General features: G+C 42.8%; 1 protein-coding gene across 1 annotated transcript in view; it reads left to right on the top strand.

The window, feature by feature from the left end:
* The window catches only part of unc5da (unc-5 netrin receptor Da), a 154,647-nt gene that overhangs the window by 131,799 nt on the left and 7,848 nt on the right, over window positions 1-15,000 (top strand). The window contains exon 12 of the mRNA XM_035521152.1: window positions 10,146-10,317. Coding sequence (XP_035377045.1) covers window positions 10,146-10,317 — 172 coding nt within the window. The remainder of the gene's footprint in view (window positions 1-10,145; window positions 10,318-15,000) is intronic.

Below are 15,000 nucleotides of genomic sequence, written 5' to 3'. Positions count from 1 at the left end.
GCTGCAAATGATTGGGAGGATTCCAGGAGATTGGGATGATTCCGGGAGATTGGGAGTATTCCGGGAGATTGGGATGATTCCGGGAGAGAGTTGGACTCTTTCTCCTCTTTTCCTCATTGTCATTCCAAGAACAAAAACGTGGTCCATCACAGTTGCTTGGTTTTCATCAGAGACGACTCTGTCTCTCTTGGTCTTGCTCTTCAGCAGGTGCGGCCCATTGTGAGTCGACGTGTGCAAGCCATGACATCTGTGCTTTAACTGTGCTTATCTTATTATTGTGATTATGCATCACAAGTGTATCACACTTCAAAACGTGCTTTGGTGAATGAGACTGGTAAACGTTTTGAACAAAGGCTGAATTTGATCTGAAAACTGTCTAACTAGGCGAATACTTGTTTAGGTTTTGTAAAGAGTGATTTATTCAGTGAGAGTTTTGGCAGTTGACTGTTTTATGATGGCAATGAACTTTAGCATTTTAGCAGTTCAGGACTGGATGTATTCAAAAGAAGACCCTTTAATAAGACCAATGGAGGCAAACATAAGAAAGAGTGATACCAAACAAACACAGAACACACTGTACTGTAATTGTGTGTGTCCTGTAGTGTTCCTGTACAGTGTAGTGTCATATGTGTCCTGTAGTGTTCCTGTACAGTGTAGTGTCATATGTGTCCTGTAGTGTTCCTGTACAGTGTAGTGTCATATGGGACCTGTAGTGTTCCTGTACAGTGTAGTGTCATATGTGTCCTGTAGTGTTCCTGTACAGTGTAGTGTCATATGGGTCCTGTAGTGTTCCTGTACAGTGTAGTGTCATATGGATCCTGTAGTGTCCTTGTACAGTGTAGTGTCATATGCGTCCTGTAGTGTTCCTATACAGTGTAGTGTCATATGTGTCCTGTAGTGTTCCTGTACAGTGTAGTGTCATATGGGTCCTGTAGTGTTCCTGTACAGTGTATTGTCATATGGATCCTGTAGTGTCCTTGTACAGTGTAGTGTCATATGTGTCCTGTAGTGTTCCTGTAAAGTGTAGTGTCATATGGGTCCTGTAGTGTTCCTGTACAGTGTAGTGTCATATGGGTCCTGTAGTGTTCCTGTACAGTGTAGTGTCATTTTGTGTGTCCTGTAGTGTTCCTGTACAGTATAGTGTCATTATGTGTGTCCTGTAGTGTTCCTGTACAGTGTAGTGTCATATGGGTCCTGTAGTGTCCTTGTACAGTGTAGTGTCATATGCGTCCTGTAGTGTTCCTATACAGTGTAGTGTCATATGGGTCCTGTAGTGTCCCTGTACAGTGTAGTGTCATATGTGTCCTGTAGTGTTCCTGTAAAGTGTAGTGTCATATGGGTCCTGTAGTGTTCCTGTACAGTGTAGTGTCATATGGGTCCTGTAGTGTTCCTGTACAGTGTAGTGTCATTTTGTGTGTCCTGTAGTGTTCCTGTACAGTATAGTGTCATTCTGTGTGTCCTGTAGTGTCCCTGTACAGTGTAGTATCATATGTGTCCTGTAGTGTTCCTGTACAGTGTAGTGTCATATGTGTCCTGTAGTGTCCCTGTACAGTGTTTCCAGTAAATACCCAACTTACCCAACATCTCCATGCCAACCAAGAGCGGGCCTCTGAACCCCAGCAGGGCATTACTGTGCATCAGACCAGCTTGAGCTAAACATGAAGAACATGAGAGTGTGTGTGACAATACCAACGTTTTCACAGAGAGAGACCACAGCTCCTCAACACGACAGCGATCCGTCAGGTTGCACTATACAAGATTACAGATCACTCATTAATAACTGGTTAATAACTGGTTAATCATGTATAGTACAACCTCACTGCAGGATTACTGAGGTCTGGGCTCATACTTCACACACCTGTCCCTCAACAGGTTAACGACCAGCGCGAAGCTCTCGTAAACACACACAGTCCCTGGCATGACCAGGACATGTGGAGAACTTAAAATGGGTTCAGAACCAGGTTAATTAACTCTTCTCTGTGATGTGTAATAGTGTGTTTGGGGGGAGGGAGCCTGGGATTGAGCCTTTCTCACAAATATTTCATCACACTGCTGTAATTAACAAGCAACCCTTTATCTGACAAGCACAAGGACAATCCACAGATGCACACATACAAACTGTAAATACTGATGTGGAGATGATCTGACACACACACACACACATTCGTCTGTGTGAATTATTAACATGTTTTTCAGCAAATGTAGCAAAAAAACCCCAAACTTTAATATGCTGCCTAGTATCTCTCTGTGTGTGTGTGTGTTGTGTGTGTGTGTGTGTGTGTGTGTGTGTGTGTGTGTGTGTGTGTGTGTGTGTGTGTGTGTGTGTGTGTGTGTGTGTGTGTAAGGGGTGGAGTGGTGGTAACCCTGGGTCATCTTGCCCCTTAATCCATGTCAGATGTCTTGCTTCAAGCCCCAGAAGCGTGTGTGTGTTTGCGTGTCTGTCTGTGTGTGTGTGTGTGTGTGTGTGTGTGTGTGTGTAAGGGGTGGAGTGGTGGTAACCCTGGGTCATCTGGCCCGTTAATCCATGTCAGATGTCTTGCTTCAAGCCCCAGAAGTGTGTGTGTGTGTGTGTGAGTGCATGCCAGTGGGCGTAATGAAACAGTAATTACTCACTAAATGAAAGCGAGCAGACTGTGTGAGGCCAGGCGTGTTGTGGGAGTGGCCTGTTGACTTGGCAACTGAACCGGAAACCATTTAATTGGACAGCTGCCGTGCCATGGTAACATGTATAAAACCAGTGTGGCTTGTTTATGAACTGATGGCTTCCCATTGTGTGTGTACAGAGGGCATAATATATCAGGAATACTCCATCCATGCCGTGATCAACAGTCCTGTTTACATTCCTATGAATGCGTACACACTGCGGATGATGAGTTGGTTGTGCATCACTGTTACTCAGACCACTGACAGTGTTGTACGTGTGGAGGACCTGCGATACCACCTTCAGACCTGAAGCTCAGATGAACGGGCCGGGGTGAGTGGGGGCCTGCGGATGGAGTGGTGGTCTGGGCTGCAGTCAGTGGGGAGCTGTTGGGCGCATCGACTTTTAGTGACCTTTAATGGCTTGTCCTGCGAACTGCAGGATCTGCATGTGTGTGTGTGTGTGTGTGTGTGTGTACTAGTAACAGTGTTACTGACCAGTCACCGTCAGCTGGACCTTTGAAGTGTCTTTGGGGAGACTTCAGCACACAGTGACATTTCGCTGACATTACTCATAATCCCTCTGTATCCAACAATTCCAGTTAAAATGCTTCACAGCCTTGTGACCATGTGATCGTGAAGAGTGAGACTGACAGGGAGAACACACACTCGTGTTATACGGCACACTCCTGGTGTCCTGCTAAGAGCTGGGAGCGTCACCCTGTGGTCAGTGCTGATGGTCACTGTTGGATTCTCCATTGAGCGCTTCATTTATTGCAGATTAATTAATTATTAATGAACATTAATTATTCATTAGCATCTAAGATATTGAGTATTTTACTACTGCCTGTAATGACATATCTGAGGACAGTTAATATGTCAGATTATGTCACTGGGTCTCATATTATATCTCAGATTATGTCACTGGGTCTCAGATTATATCTCAAATTATGTCACTGGGTCAGGAATGTGGCTTTGTTTACAGTTTATTATGTCTATGTACTGTTATAGACTGAATATGGCAACCTCTACTTTGACCACATAGAACATGTAGATGTAGATGTGACCAGAGCTAACACAGAGCACATAAATGTAGATGACTAGCCCCATTACGCATCGGCAGTTTTAAGATCATTTTTGAATTATTTGTACTTGTTCACTTTAACACTAGATTGTACACATAGCACAATGATCATTCAGGATTCAAATTGAAGTAGATACTTGGGACTAGACATCCATTTACATCCAAGATTATTTGTCCATCATTTAGGTTCCATTTGAGCTCATCTAATACAGAAGAAAATATCAAAAAAACATAAAACACCTTTGATTTTTTTGGTGTATAATGTGTCTATTGATGCTGGAGATTGATTTTCACTCATACTCTGCATTTTCTGATTCACCAGCGTCTTGTGTAATACATTGAGCATATACATGAAATGACTAAGTAGCTACACAGTTTTCCAGTAGGTGTCCTAGACTTCTGTGAAGTGTCCAAAAACCTTTCCAAATGCACACAAAGTCATCAATCACTATACATCAAGTTTGCATGTTTCTTTGCTAAAACATCACAGTAAGTTACTTTAGTAAGTTCCACAACAATATCGACTTCATAGCATCATTGTTAGGATGATTAGGGGAGAATACTGTCGCTAATACTGTAAATGCTGGGGAAAATGCTGTAAATGCTGTAATACTGTAAAGAAATAGTTTACTTTCTCATTTATACTTACAATTTGTAGCAGGATTATGAATATTTCCCAGCAGTGATTTGTTATGCAAACATCAACGCTAGTCCATGCTAGCAGCCAAGCTAGTCCATGCTAGCAGCACCCAAACAACTCCACATAAACTTCTGCTAAAATAAGCCTCTTGCTGTCCATGATGTCCAAAAGTATCAAATCATTCTTATGGTTGTATGGGTTTCACCAAACAGCGTCAAACCCATGTGCTAGGCTATCTGCTAACAACACTGAAGCACTAACAGCACACAGTAGGCAGACCTTTAAACTTTAATGTTTAAAGTACTGTGTGCTGTTAGTGCTTCAGTGATGACTAAATAAGGCAAGTGAGGGGTCTACGTTTTCGTCTAAGCCTCCTCTATTGGATGAAACTGCTGCCAATCACACTGCTTGCCCTGGAAACATTTGGAAACACCTGCCAGTAAATGCCAGTCACCCTCCCGCCCCCTTCCCCCTTCACACATAGGTGAGAATTGCTGTCACTCCAAGACAATGGCACTGCAATGGCCAATAGAAATCAATATAAAATAGAAAAGGGGGGTCTAATGCTCTATTCAGGAACACTGTTACATCAGGAACGTGCATTTTCAGTTAACCAAAGGCTTGCGTAGTTTTAATTTGCTTATGAAGGAACCGAATGCACGCAATTAAAGAACTTTACTAACACGCTATATACCATTTAAACATGTCACACAGTTGTTTTGATGGTAAATGAATTTTCTATGAAAAAATCTGAACTTACCTTATACCGGAAGAATGTTTTAAAAGGCCACTTAAAAGGGCAGGCATTTTGTTTTGGAAATTTACCCGAAAAACAGTGCGTATTCAGTGTGTGATTTCTGGCAAATGGATGCATGTAGACATCTGAAAATCAGTATGCTGTTGCATGTATTAGTCCTAAGAAATGTTGTGTTGATAAATATACTGTACTTTAAGAATATTCAATGTTATCAAGTAATTTATTTGAGTATGCCAGTTTGGGCCCGCTAAGGGGCGTTGGCGCATAAGGGGGCTAGAGCTGACCAGAACATGTAGATATAGATGTGACTAGAGCTATCGTAGAGCACATAGATGTAGATGTGACTAGAGCTAATGTAGAGCACATAGATGTAGATGTGACTAGAGCTATTGTAGAGCACATAGATGTAGATGTGACTAGAGCTATCGTAGAGCACATAGATGTAGATGTGACTAGAGCTAATGTAGAGCACATAGATGTAGATGTGAATAGAGCTGACCAGAACATGTAGATATAGATGTGACTAGAGCTATCGTAGGGCACATAGATGTAGATGTGACTAGAGTTAATGTAGAGCATGTAGATATAGATGTGACTAGAGCTATCGCAGAGCATGTAGATGTAGATGATTAGAGCTGACCAGAACATGTAGATATAGATGTGACTAGAGCTATCGTAGGGCACGTAGATGTAGATGTAACTAGAGCTTACCAGGACATGTAGATATAGATGTGACTAGAGCTATCGTAGAGCACATAGATGTAGATGTGACTAGAGTTAATGTAGAGCATGTAGATATAGATGTGACTAGAGCTATCGTAGAGCACGTAGATGTAGATGTAACTAGAGCTTACCAGGACATGTAGATATAGATGTGACTAGAGCTATCGTAGGGCACGTAGATGTAGATGTAACTAGAGCTTACCAGGACATGTAGATATAGATGTGACTAGAGCTATCGTAGAGCACATAGATGTAGATGTGACTAGAGTTAATGTAGAGCATGTAGATATAGATGTGACTAGAGCTATCGTAGAGCACGTAGATGTAGATGTAACTAGAGCTTACCAGGACATGTAGATATAGATGTGACTAGAGCTATCGTAGGGCACGTAGATGTAGATGTAACTAGAGCTTACCAGGACATGTAGATATAGATGTGACTAGAGCTATCGTAGAGCACATAGATGTAGATGTGACTAGAGTTAATGTAGAGCATGTAGATATAGATGTGACTAGAGCTATCGTAGAGCACGTAGATGTAGATGTAACTAGAGCTTACCAGGACATGTAGATATAGATGTGACTAGAGCTACCGTAGAGCATGTAGATGTAGATGTGACCAGAGCTAGCGTAGAGCATGTAGATGTACATGTGACCAGAGCTAACATAGAGCACGTAGATGTAGATGTGACCAGAGCTAGCGTAGAGCATGTAGATGTACGTGACTAGAGCTAACATAGAGCACGTAGATGTAGATGTGACCAGAGCTAGCGTAGAGCATGTAGATGTACATGTGACTAGAGCTAACATTGAGCACGTAGATGTAGATCTGACCAGAGCTAGCATAGAGCACGTAGATGTAGATGTGACTAGAGCTAGCGTAGAGCATGTAGATGTAGATGATTAGAGCTGACCAGAACATGTAGATATAGATGTGACTAGAGCTATCGTAGAGCACATAGACATAGATGTGACTAGAGCTAATGTAGAGCACATAGATGTATATATAACCAGAGCTAACATAGAGCACGTAGATGTAGATGTGACCAGAGCTAGTGTAGAGCATGTAGATGTACATGTGACTAGAGCTAACATTGAGCACGTAGATGTAGATCTGACCAGAGCTAGCGTAGAGCATGTAGATGTACATGTGACTAGAGCTAACATTGAGCACGTAGATGTAGATGTGACCAGAGCTAGCATAGAGCACGTAGATGTAGATGTGACTAGAGCTAGCGTAGAGCATGTAGATGTACATGTGACTAGAGCTAACATAGAGCACGTAGATGTAGATGTGACCAGAGCTAGCATAGAGCATGTAGATGTACATGTGACTAGAGCTAACATAGAGCACGTAGATGTAGATGTGACCAGAGCTAGCGTAGAGCATGTAGATGTACATGTGACTAGAGCTAACATAGAGCACGTAGATGTAGATGTGACCAGAGCTAGCGTAGAGCATGTAGATGTACATGTGACTAGAGCTAACATTGAGCACGTAGATGTAGATGTGACCAGAGCTAGCATAGAGCACGTAGATGTAGATGTGACTAGAGCTAGCGTAGAGCATGTAGATGTAGATGATTAGAGCTGACCAGAACATGTAGATATAGATGTGACTAGAGCTATCGTAGAGCACATAGATGTAGATGTGACTAGAGCTGACCAGAACATGTAGATATAGATGTGACTAGAGCTATCGTAGGGCACATAGATGTAGATGTGACTAGAGTTAATGTAGAGCATGTAGATATAGATGTGACTAGAGCTATCGCAGAGCATGTAGATGTAGATGATTAGAGCTGACCAGAACATGTAGATATAGATGTGACTAGAGCTATCGTAGGGCACGTAGATGTAGATGTAACTAGAGCTTACCAGGACATGTAGATATAGATGTGACTAGAGCTATCGTAGAGCACATAGATGTAGATGTGACTAGAGTTAATGTAGAGCATGTAGATATAGATGTGACTAGAGCTATCGTAGAGCACGTAGATGTAGATGTAACTAGAGCTTACCAGGACATGTAGATATAGATGTGACTAGAGCTACCGTAGAGCATGTAGATGTAGATGTGACCAGAACTAGCGTAGAGCATGTAGATGTACATGTGACCAGAGCTAACATAGAGCACGTAGATGTAGATGTGACCAGAGCTAGCGTAGAGCATGTAGATGTATGTGACTAGAGCTAACATAGAGCACGTAGATGTAGATGTGACCAGAGCTAGCGTAGAGCATGTAGATGTACATGTGACTAGAGCTAACATTGAGCACGTAGATGTAGATCTGACCAGAGCTAGCATAGAGCACGTAGATGTAGATGTGACTAGAGCTAGCGTAGAGCACATAGATGTAGATGATTAGAGCTGACCAGAACATGTAGATATAGATGTGACTAGAGCTATCGTAGAGCACATAGATGTAGATGTGACTAGAGCTGACCAGAACATGTAGATATAGATGTGACTAGAGCTATCGTAGGGCACGTAGATGTAGATGTAACTAGAGCTTACCAGGACATGTAGATATAGATGTGACTAGAGCTATCGTAGAGCACATAGATGTAGATGTGACTAGAGTTAATGTAGAGCATGTAGATATAGATGTGACTAGAGCTATTGTAGAGCACGTAGATGTAGATGTAACTAGAGCTTACCAGGACATGTAGATATAGATGTGACTAGAGCTACCGTAGAGCATGTAGATGTAGATGTGACTAGAGCTAATGTAGAGCATGTAGATATAGATGTGACTAGAGCTAATATAGAGCACATAGATGTAGATGTGACTAGAGCTGACCAGAACATGTAGATATAGATGTGACTAGAGCTATCGTAGAGCACATAGATGTAGATGTGACTAGAGATGACCAGAACATGTAGATATAGATGTGACTAGAGCTATCGTAGAGCACGTAGATGTAGATGTGACTAGAGATGACCAGAACATGTAGATATAGATGTGACTAGAGCTATCGTAGAGCATGTAGATGTAGATGTGACTAGAGTTAATGTAGAGCATGTAGATATAGATGTGACTAGAGCTATCGTAGAGCATGTAGATGTAGATGTGACTAGAGCTAACGTAGAGCACATAGACATAGATGTGACTAGAGCTAATGTAGAGCACATAGATGTATATATAACCAGAGCTAACATAGAGCACGTAGATGTAGATGTGACCAGAGCTAGTGTAGAGCATGTAGATGTACATGTGACTAGAGCTAACATTGAGCACGTAGATGTAGATGTGACCAGAGCTAGCGTAGAGCATGTAGATGTACATGTGACTAGAGCTAACATTGAGCACGTAGATGTAGATGTGACCAGAGCTAGCATAGAGCACGTAGATGTAGATGTGACTAGAGCTAGCGTAGAGCATGTAGATGTACATGTGACTAGAGCTAACATTGAGCACGTAGATGTAGATGTGACTAGAGCTAGCGTAGAGCATGTAGATGTACATGTGACTAGAGCTAACATTGAGCACGTAGATGTAGATGTGACTAGAGCTAGCGTAGAGCATGTAGATGTACATGTGACTAGAGCTAATATTGAGCACGTAGATGTAGATGTGACTAGAGCTAGCGTAGAGCATGTAGATGTACATGTGACTAGAGCTAATATTGAGCACGTAGATGTAGATGTGACTAGAGCTAGCGTAGAGCATGTAGATGTACATGTGACTAGAGCTAATATTGAGCACGTAGATGTAGATGTGACTAGAGCTAGCGTAGAGCATGTAGATGTACATGTGACTAGAGCTAACATTGAGCACGTAGATGTAGATGTGACTAGAGCTAGCGTAGAGCATGTAGATGTACATGTGACTAGAGCTAATATTGAGCACGTAGATGTAGATGTGACTAGATGTCACATTTGAATTGAAGTCCACATAGCTGTTTTAAAATGGTGCCATTCCTCATTTTTGGGCTATTTTGAGTTTGTGTTGACTGTCATTATTCTCCATTAATTTTTGGTCTGTTTTCTGTTTGTCATTTGCGTGGCCTGGTTATAATTTTCCATAAAGTAAACTTTGTCCTTTCTGACTCACACAGACCTTTTCAGTATTGATTTAGCCTACTTGATAATTGAAGATTTACTTTGAAACCCAGAAATGCTAATATTTCATAGTCCAAGTTTACTGCCAATTACCAACTGGGTTACTGTAGAATTATGCTGCTGATTCCAAAATTCTCTCTCTTTGTCTCTTTCTCTCTACCTCTGTCCCTTTCTTCCTGTTTTTCTCTCTCTCTTTCCCCCTCTTTTTGCCCCCCCCCCCACACTTCACACTCAGCAGTGTGCTGTCGGAGCCCAGGGAGGTTCTGTTAGGGCCAGAGGTCACATATGGTCCTCCAGGGCTCGACCTCTCCTGTCCCGTCGCCATGACAATCGCCCATTGTGCAGACGGGAGTGCAGACGACTGGAGTGTGAAACTGAAGAGGCGCACAAGGGATGACTGCTGGGAGGTAAAAGATGCCTGCAGAGAAAGACAGTTCCAGAAACATCCTCTCCCTCGCTCTTCCTCTCTCTCTCTGGCTTTACTGGCATATATGACTGTCTGAAGTACAATATTTCCAAGGCATGTTTACATTATTTTAACTTCAGAAAATAATTACAGAACTACCACCATTAATAATAATAATAATAATAATAATAAGAAGAAGAAGAAGAAGAAGAAGAAGAAGAAGAATGATAATAAACATAACAGAAGGTAATAATAACAGCAGTAACAGTGTTATTGACATCTGTGTCCACACGTTTTAGCAGAATCATCAGCAAGGTTCTCAGTTCTCCTCATCACCACTCGGGTTTGTGTCACGGTGAGCATGTCATGTGTTTCCAGCAAGCCTTCGTACTGGTATTGTTCTGTGAAACTGCTGCAGGATACAGGATTACAGGATTACAGGGGGAGGATTACAGGGGGATACAGGATTATAGGATTACAGGATTACAGGGGGATACAGGATTACAGGATTACAGGTGGATACAGGATTACAAGTGGATACAGGATTACAGGGGGATACAGGATTACAGGGGGATACAGGATTACAACTGGATACAGGATTACAGGTGGATACAGGATTAGAGATGGATACGGGATTACAGGAGGATATAGGATTACAGATGGATACAGGATTCCAGGTGAATACAGGATTACAGGTAGATACTGGATTACAGGTGGATACACCTGTGGGGTGGGAAAAGCATCATTTGAAGCTTTGATACAATCATAGACATTTAGGATGGCACAAACAAGGATCTTTGTCAACAGTACTCTGCCAGCAACATGTCATGACAGAGAGATGCTATATCGTTCTGAGCGTGTGCAGAGATGGAGTCTCTCACAGTGAGGCAAATGCAGCTTTATTAGAGAACACGAGAATTCCACAGTTTGTAGCCAACATACAAGCCAAGGTCAAAGATCCAAAACACAGTCCAGGAAATAAACCAAACAGACAGAGAACAGGCACAGCGGGGAATCTAAAAACAAGCAGTGATCAAACAAACCAGATGACCAGATAAAGTTAAACAAAGGCTCAGAAACCTACTGAACGAGTAGACAACTGAACACAAACACAGGGTTTAAATACAGAGACTAATACGACACAGGTGGGTACAGTCAGGTAGGCAACTAACTAACTTGGGGGCAGGACCAAAAGAAACCAAAACAAGGAAACACGAGGAAACCAAAACCAGGAAGTAAACAAAACATAAAGGCGTAGCTGTGGGAACTGCGACTCCAGGGAGGGGCGAACGTGACAGGTGTGCTTGGTCTGTCTGACAATCACGACCCTCTGATGGGGAACCTTCAACAGAGAAGATCTGTGTGAAGGTGAAGGATCCTTGCTGAGATGATGCCTTATTGCTCCAGGAGGATCTGATTCTCCACATAATCTGTCATCCCTGTAATCTAGAACATCAGAACAGGAGGCAGATTAGGAGAGTAACTGCCATCACAGATATGCGTAAGCATGATGTAGAGATCCTTTCTGTACCCTACACTTCAGAACGTTGCCACTTTGATCATGCTGTTTCTTCAAGGACGACCCTTAACTAGATGTTGAACTGGACTTTGATCGTGTTGATCAGAACTCGGATTTGAGCTCACTGCTGAAGGTGGACAGAGCAGAACAGAGCAGTCTCCAGGCACTGATGGCCAGCGTTCTGACTTTTACGAGTATTTGGTGTGAATGTGTTGAAGTTCTTTTTCTGATTTCACTGGGTCATGAATGGACTGGGCTGGAGAGCTACTGCTCTGCAAAAAAGCAGAGTTGAGAGTGCAGTTGCACTTCTAACCGCATATCATAAGACTTTACCGAAATGTTCAAGAAACAGGCTCAAGTCTTACCTTAGTGCACCAGGATCAGTGTTACTGTATTCCTGGTAGATCAATAATGGATAAACTGACAGATCAATAATGGATCAGTCTTACTGTAGTCTTGTTAGATCAATAATGGATAAACCATTGTTAGCGTAAGATGTTCTGGATTGCTGTAAGCTTTTTGATGAAAGTAACAGCCTGGTTTCTCTTGACCAAAAGAAGGCTTTGGGTCATATCAAACACCAGTAACTCCATAAGGTGCTTGAAGATTTCAGTATTGGAGGTTTTTTGTTGGCTGTAGCATGTATGGTCAGTGAGAGGAGTGTGTTAACTGACTTTAGTTACTGGAGGTATCAGGCAGGACTGTTCTCAGATCAGCTGTACATGGAACCACTGCCGTCCTGTCGTCAAAATGAAATGAGCTGTTTACACTCTCTGCTTACACTGATAACATGATTGTTTTTATTAATAATGAACCTGATGTCAGGGTCTGATCCAAGGTTCTCACACTGAATGAGTGATCTAAATTCAACTGGCACAATAGTAGGCCAGGGACAGATGGGGACATCTGAGTGGGGACATCACCACATCTGTGTGGGAATTTAAGGTGGAGGAGAGAAGGGATAAAGGTGTTGGGGGTGTTCTCGAGAACTTGGAGGGTGTGGTGGAGACTTAGCACACCAATATGTCTAAATAGAAATTATTGTTGCCACAGGTGGTTTACAGGAGTTGAGAGATAGGTGTCACAGAGTCGATGTTCATTAAAGCGCCTGCAGGTCTTTCATTGGTCAGAGCAACACTGGGTTCAGTCAGCTGACCTCTGCCTTGCAATGCAAGAGGGGAGCTTAATAACCTTTGGGGCCAAGATCATCTCCAAGAGCAGAGACTGTCCACTGGGGCCAAGATCATCTCCAAGAGCAGAGACTGTCCACTGGGGCCAAGATCATCTCCAAGAGCAGAGACTGTCCACTGGGGCCAAGATCATCACCAAGAGCAGAGACTGTCCACTGGGGCTAATATCATCTGCAAGAGCAGAGACTGTCCACTGGGGCTAATATCTTCTGCAAGAGCAGAGATTATCCACTGGGGCTAAGTTCATCTCCAAGAGCAAAGACTGTCCATTCGGGGTAAGATCTTCTCCAAGGACTGTCCATCCATGTTGGAAGAGTGGAAGGTTTTTTCCATCTCAAGAACAGCTGACACATTTGTTTGGCATTGGCTGTTGAAGGAATTGTTGTTTCTCAACCCTTGTATAACCTGAAATTTTGTGCTTGTGTGTCTTGTTAAGTACGTAGTGTGCACTTCATTGTCAGTAGGGTTATGTGTGTTAAGTACGTAGTGTGCACTTCATTGTCAGTAGGGTTATGTGTGTTAAGTACGTAGTGTGCACTTCATTGTCAGTAGGGTTATGTGTGTTAAGTACGTAGTGTGCACTTCATTGTCAGTAGGGTTATGTGTGTTAAGTACGTAGTGTGCACTTCATTGTCAGTAGGGTTATGTGTGTTAAGTACGTAGTGTGCACTTCATTGTCAGTAGGGTTATGTGTGTTAAGTACGTAGTGTGCACTTCATTGTCAGTAGGGTTATGTGTGTTAAGTACGTAGTGTGCACTTCATTGTCAGTAGGGTTATGTGTGTTAAGTACGTAGTGTGCACTTCTTATCTTTATGTCTAGTTTGAAGGTTTTTGTTCTGTGACCTCATTTTTCTTTGTTAAGTTTATCTGTTCTTTATTAACGAGTTCTTCTGAGATATGAAATTATTGCTAATCTAAGAAATATATTGTGCAGTTTGTCATTTGGCTTTGGAGGAGAGCATTGTTGCTGTGTGCTGTATTACCAGGGGTCATATTTTGCATAAAACATAAAACTCTCTGTCTCTCTCTGTGTGTGTGTGTGTGTGTGTGTGTGTGCGCGCATAGGTAAGAAATTGAATTGCTGTTTTCTTAACCTAACCCATAATAATAGCAAGATCAATAAACATTAAATAAGACATCATCATAATTTTTTTATGTAGCACCTTTGTCAGACTGAAGGTCACGTGACGTTACCATGTCCTTCAGCCGAAAGCACAGAAAACATGACAGAGGAAAGAGCAGAAGAGCGAGCAGAAGACCATGCAGAAGACCACACAGAAGGCCACACAGAAGAGTGAGCAGAAGACCACACAGAAGACCACACAGAAGAGTGAGCAGAAGACCACACAGACGAGTGATCAGAAGAGCGAGCAGAAGACCATGCAGAAGACCACGCAGAAGGCCACACAGAAGAGTGAGCAGAAGACCACACAGAAGGCCACACAGAAGAGTGAGCAGAAGACCACACAGAAGACCACGCAGACGAGTGATCAGAAGTGCGAGCAGAAGACCACGCAGAAGACCACACAGAAGACCACGCAGAAGAGTGAGCAGAAGACCATGCAGAAGAGCGAGCAGAAGACCATGCAGAAGAGCGAGCAGAAGACCACGCAGAAGAGCAAGCAGAAGACCACACAGAAGAAAGAACAAGCCAGGAGCAGCATGCTGACGAGGTCGGCACGTCTCTGCGCCGCGCCGTGCCTCCTGAAATATTCATCAGGAGTAGAAAAGCCAGGCCTCTTTAAGTTGGGGATTTGGAAGACTGAAATTGGGACGGTGTTCCCAGGTCTCTGAGGGAGGGACGGCCAGGCCGTGAATTCTATCACACACCTACAGAGGGCAGTCAGAGGGCATGGTGGAAAACACTGGCACTGAAGATATCTGAAAGTTGGGAGACTCTTGCTTCTTGCTGAGGGTTTGGATTGGAGCCCAATCAAGTCGTTTTTTAGACAGGACGTTATGACATTGTGGAGT

This window comes from Electrophorus electricus, chromosome 22 (genome assembly GCF_013358815.1).
Source record: "Electrophorus electricus isolate fEleEle1 chromosome 22, fEleEle1.pri, whole genome shotgun sequence".
Lineage (NCBI taxonomy): Eukaryota > Metazoa > Chordata > Actinopteri > Gymnotiformes > Gymnotidae > Electrophorus > Electrophorus electricus.
The sequence above is the reverse complement of the archived record's forward strand: the minus strand, read 5'-3'. Positions and strand labels throughout refer to the sequence as shown.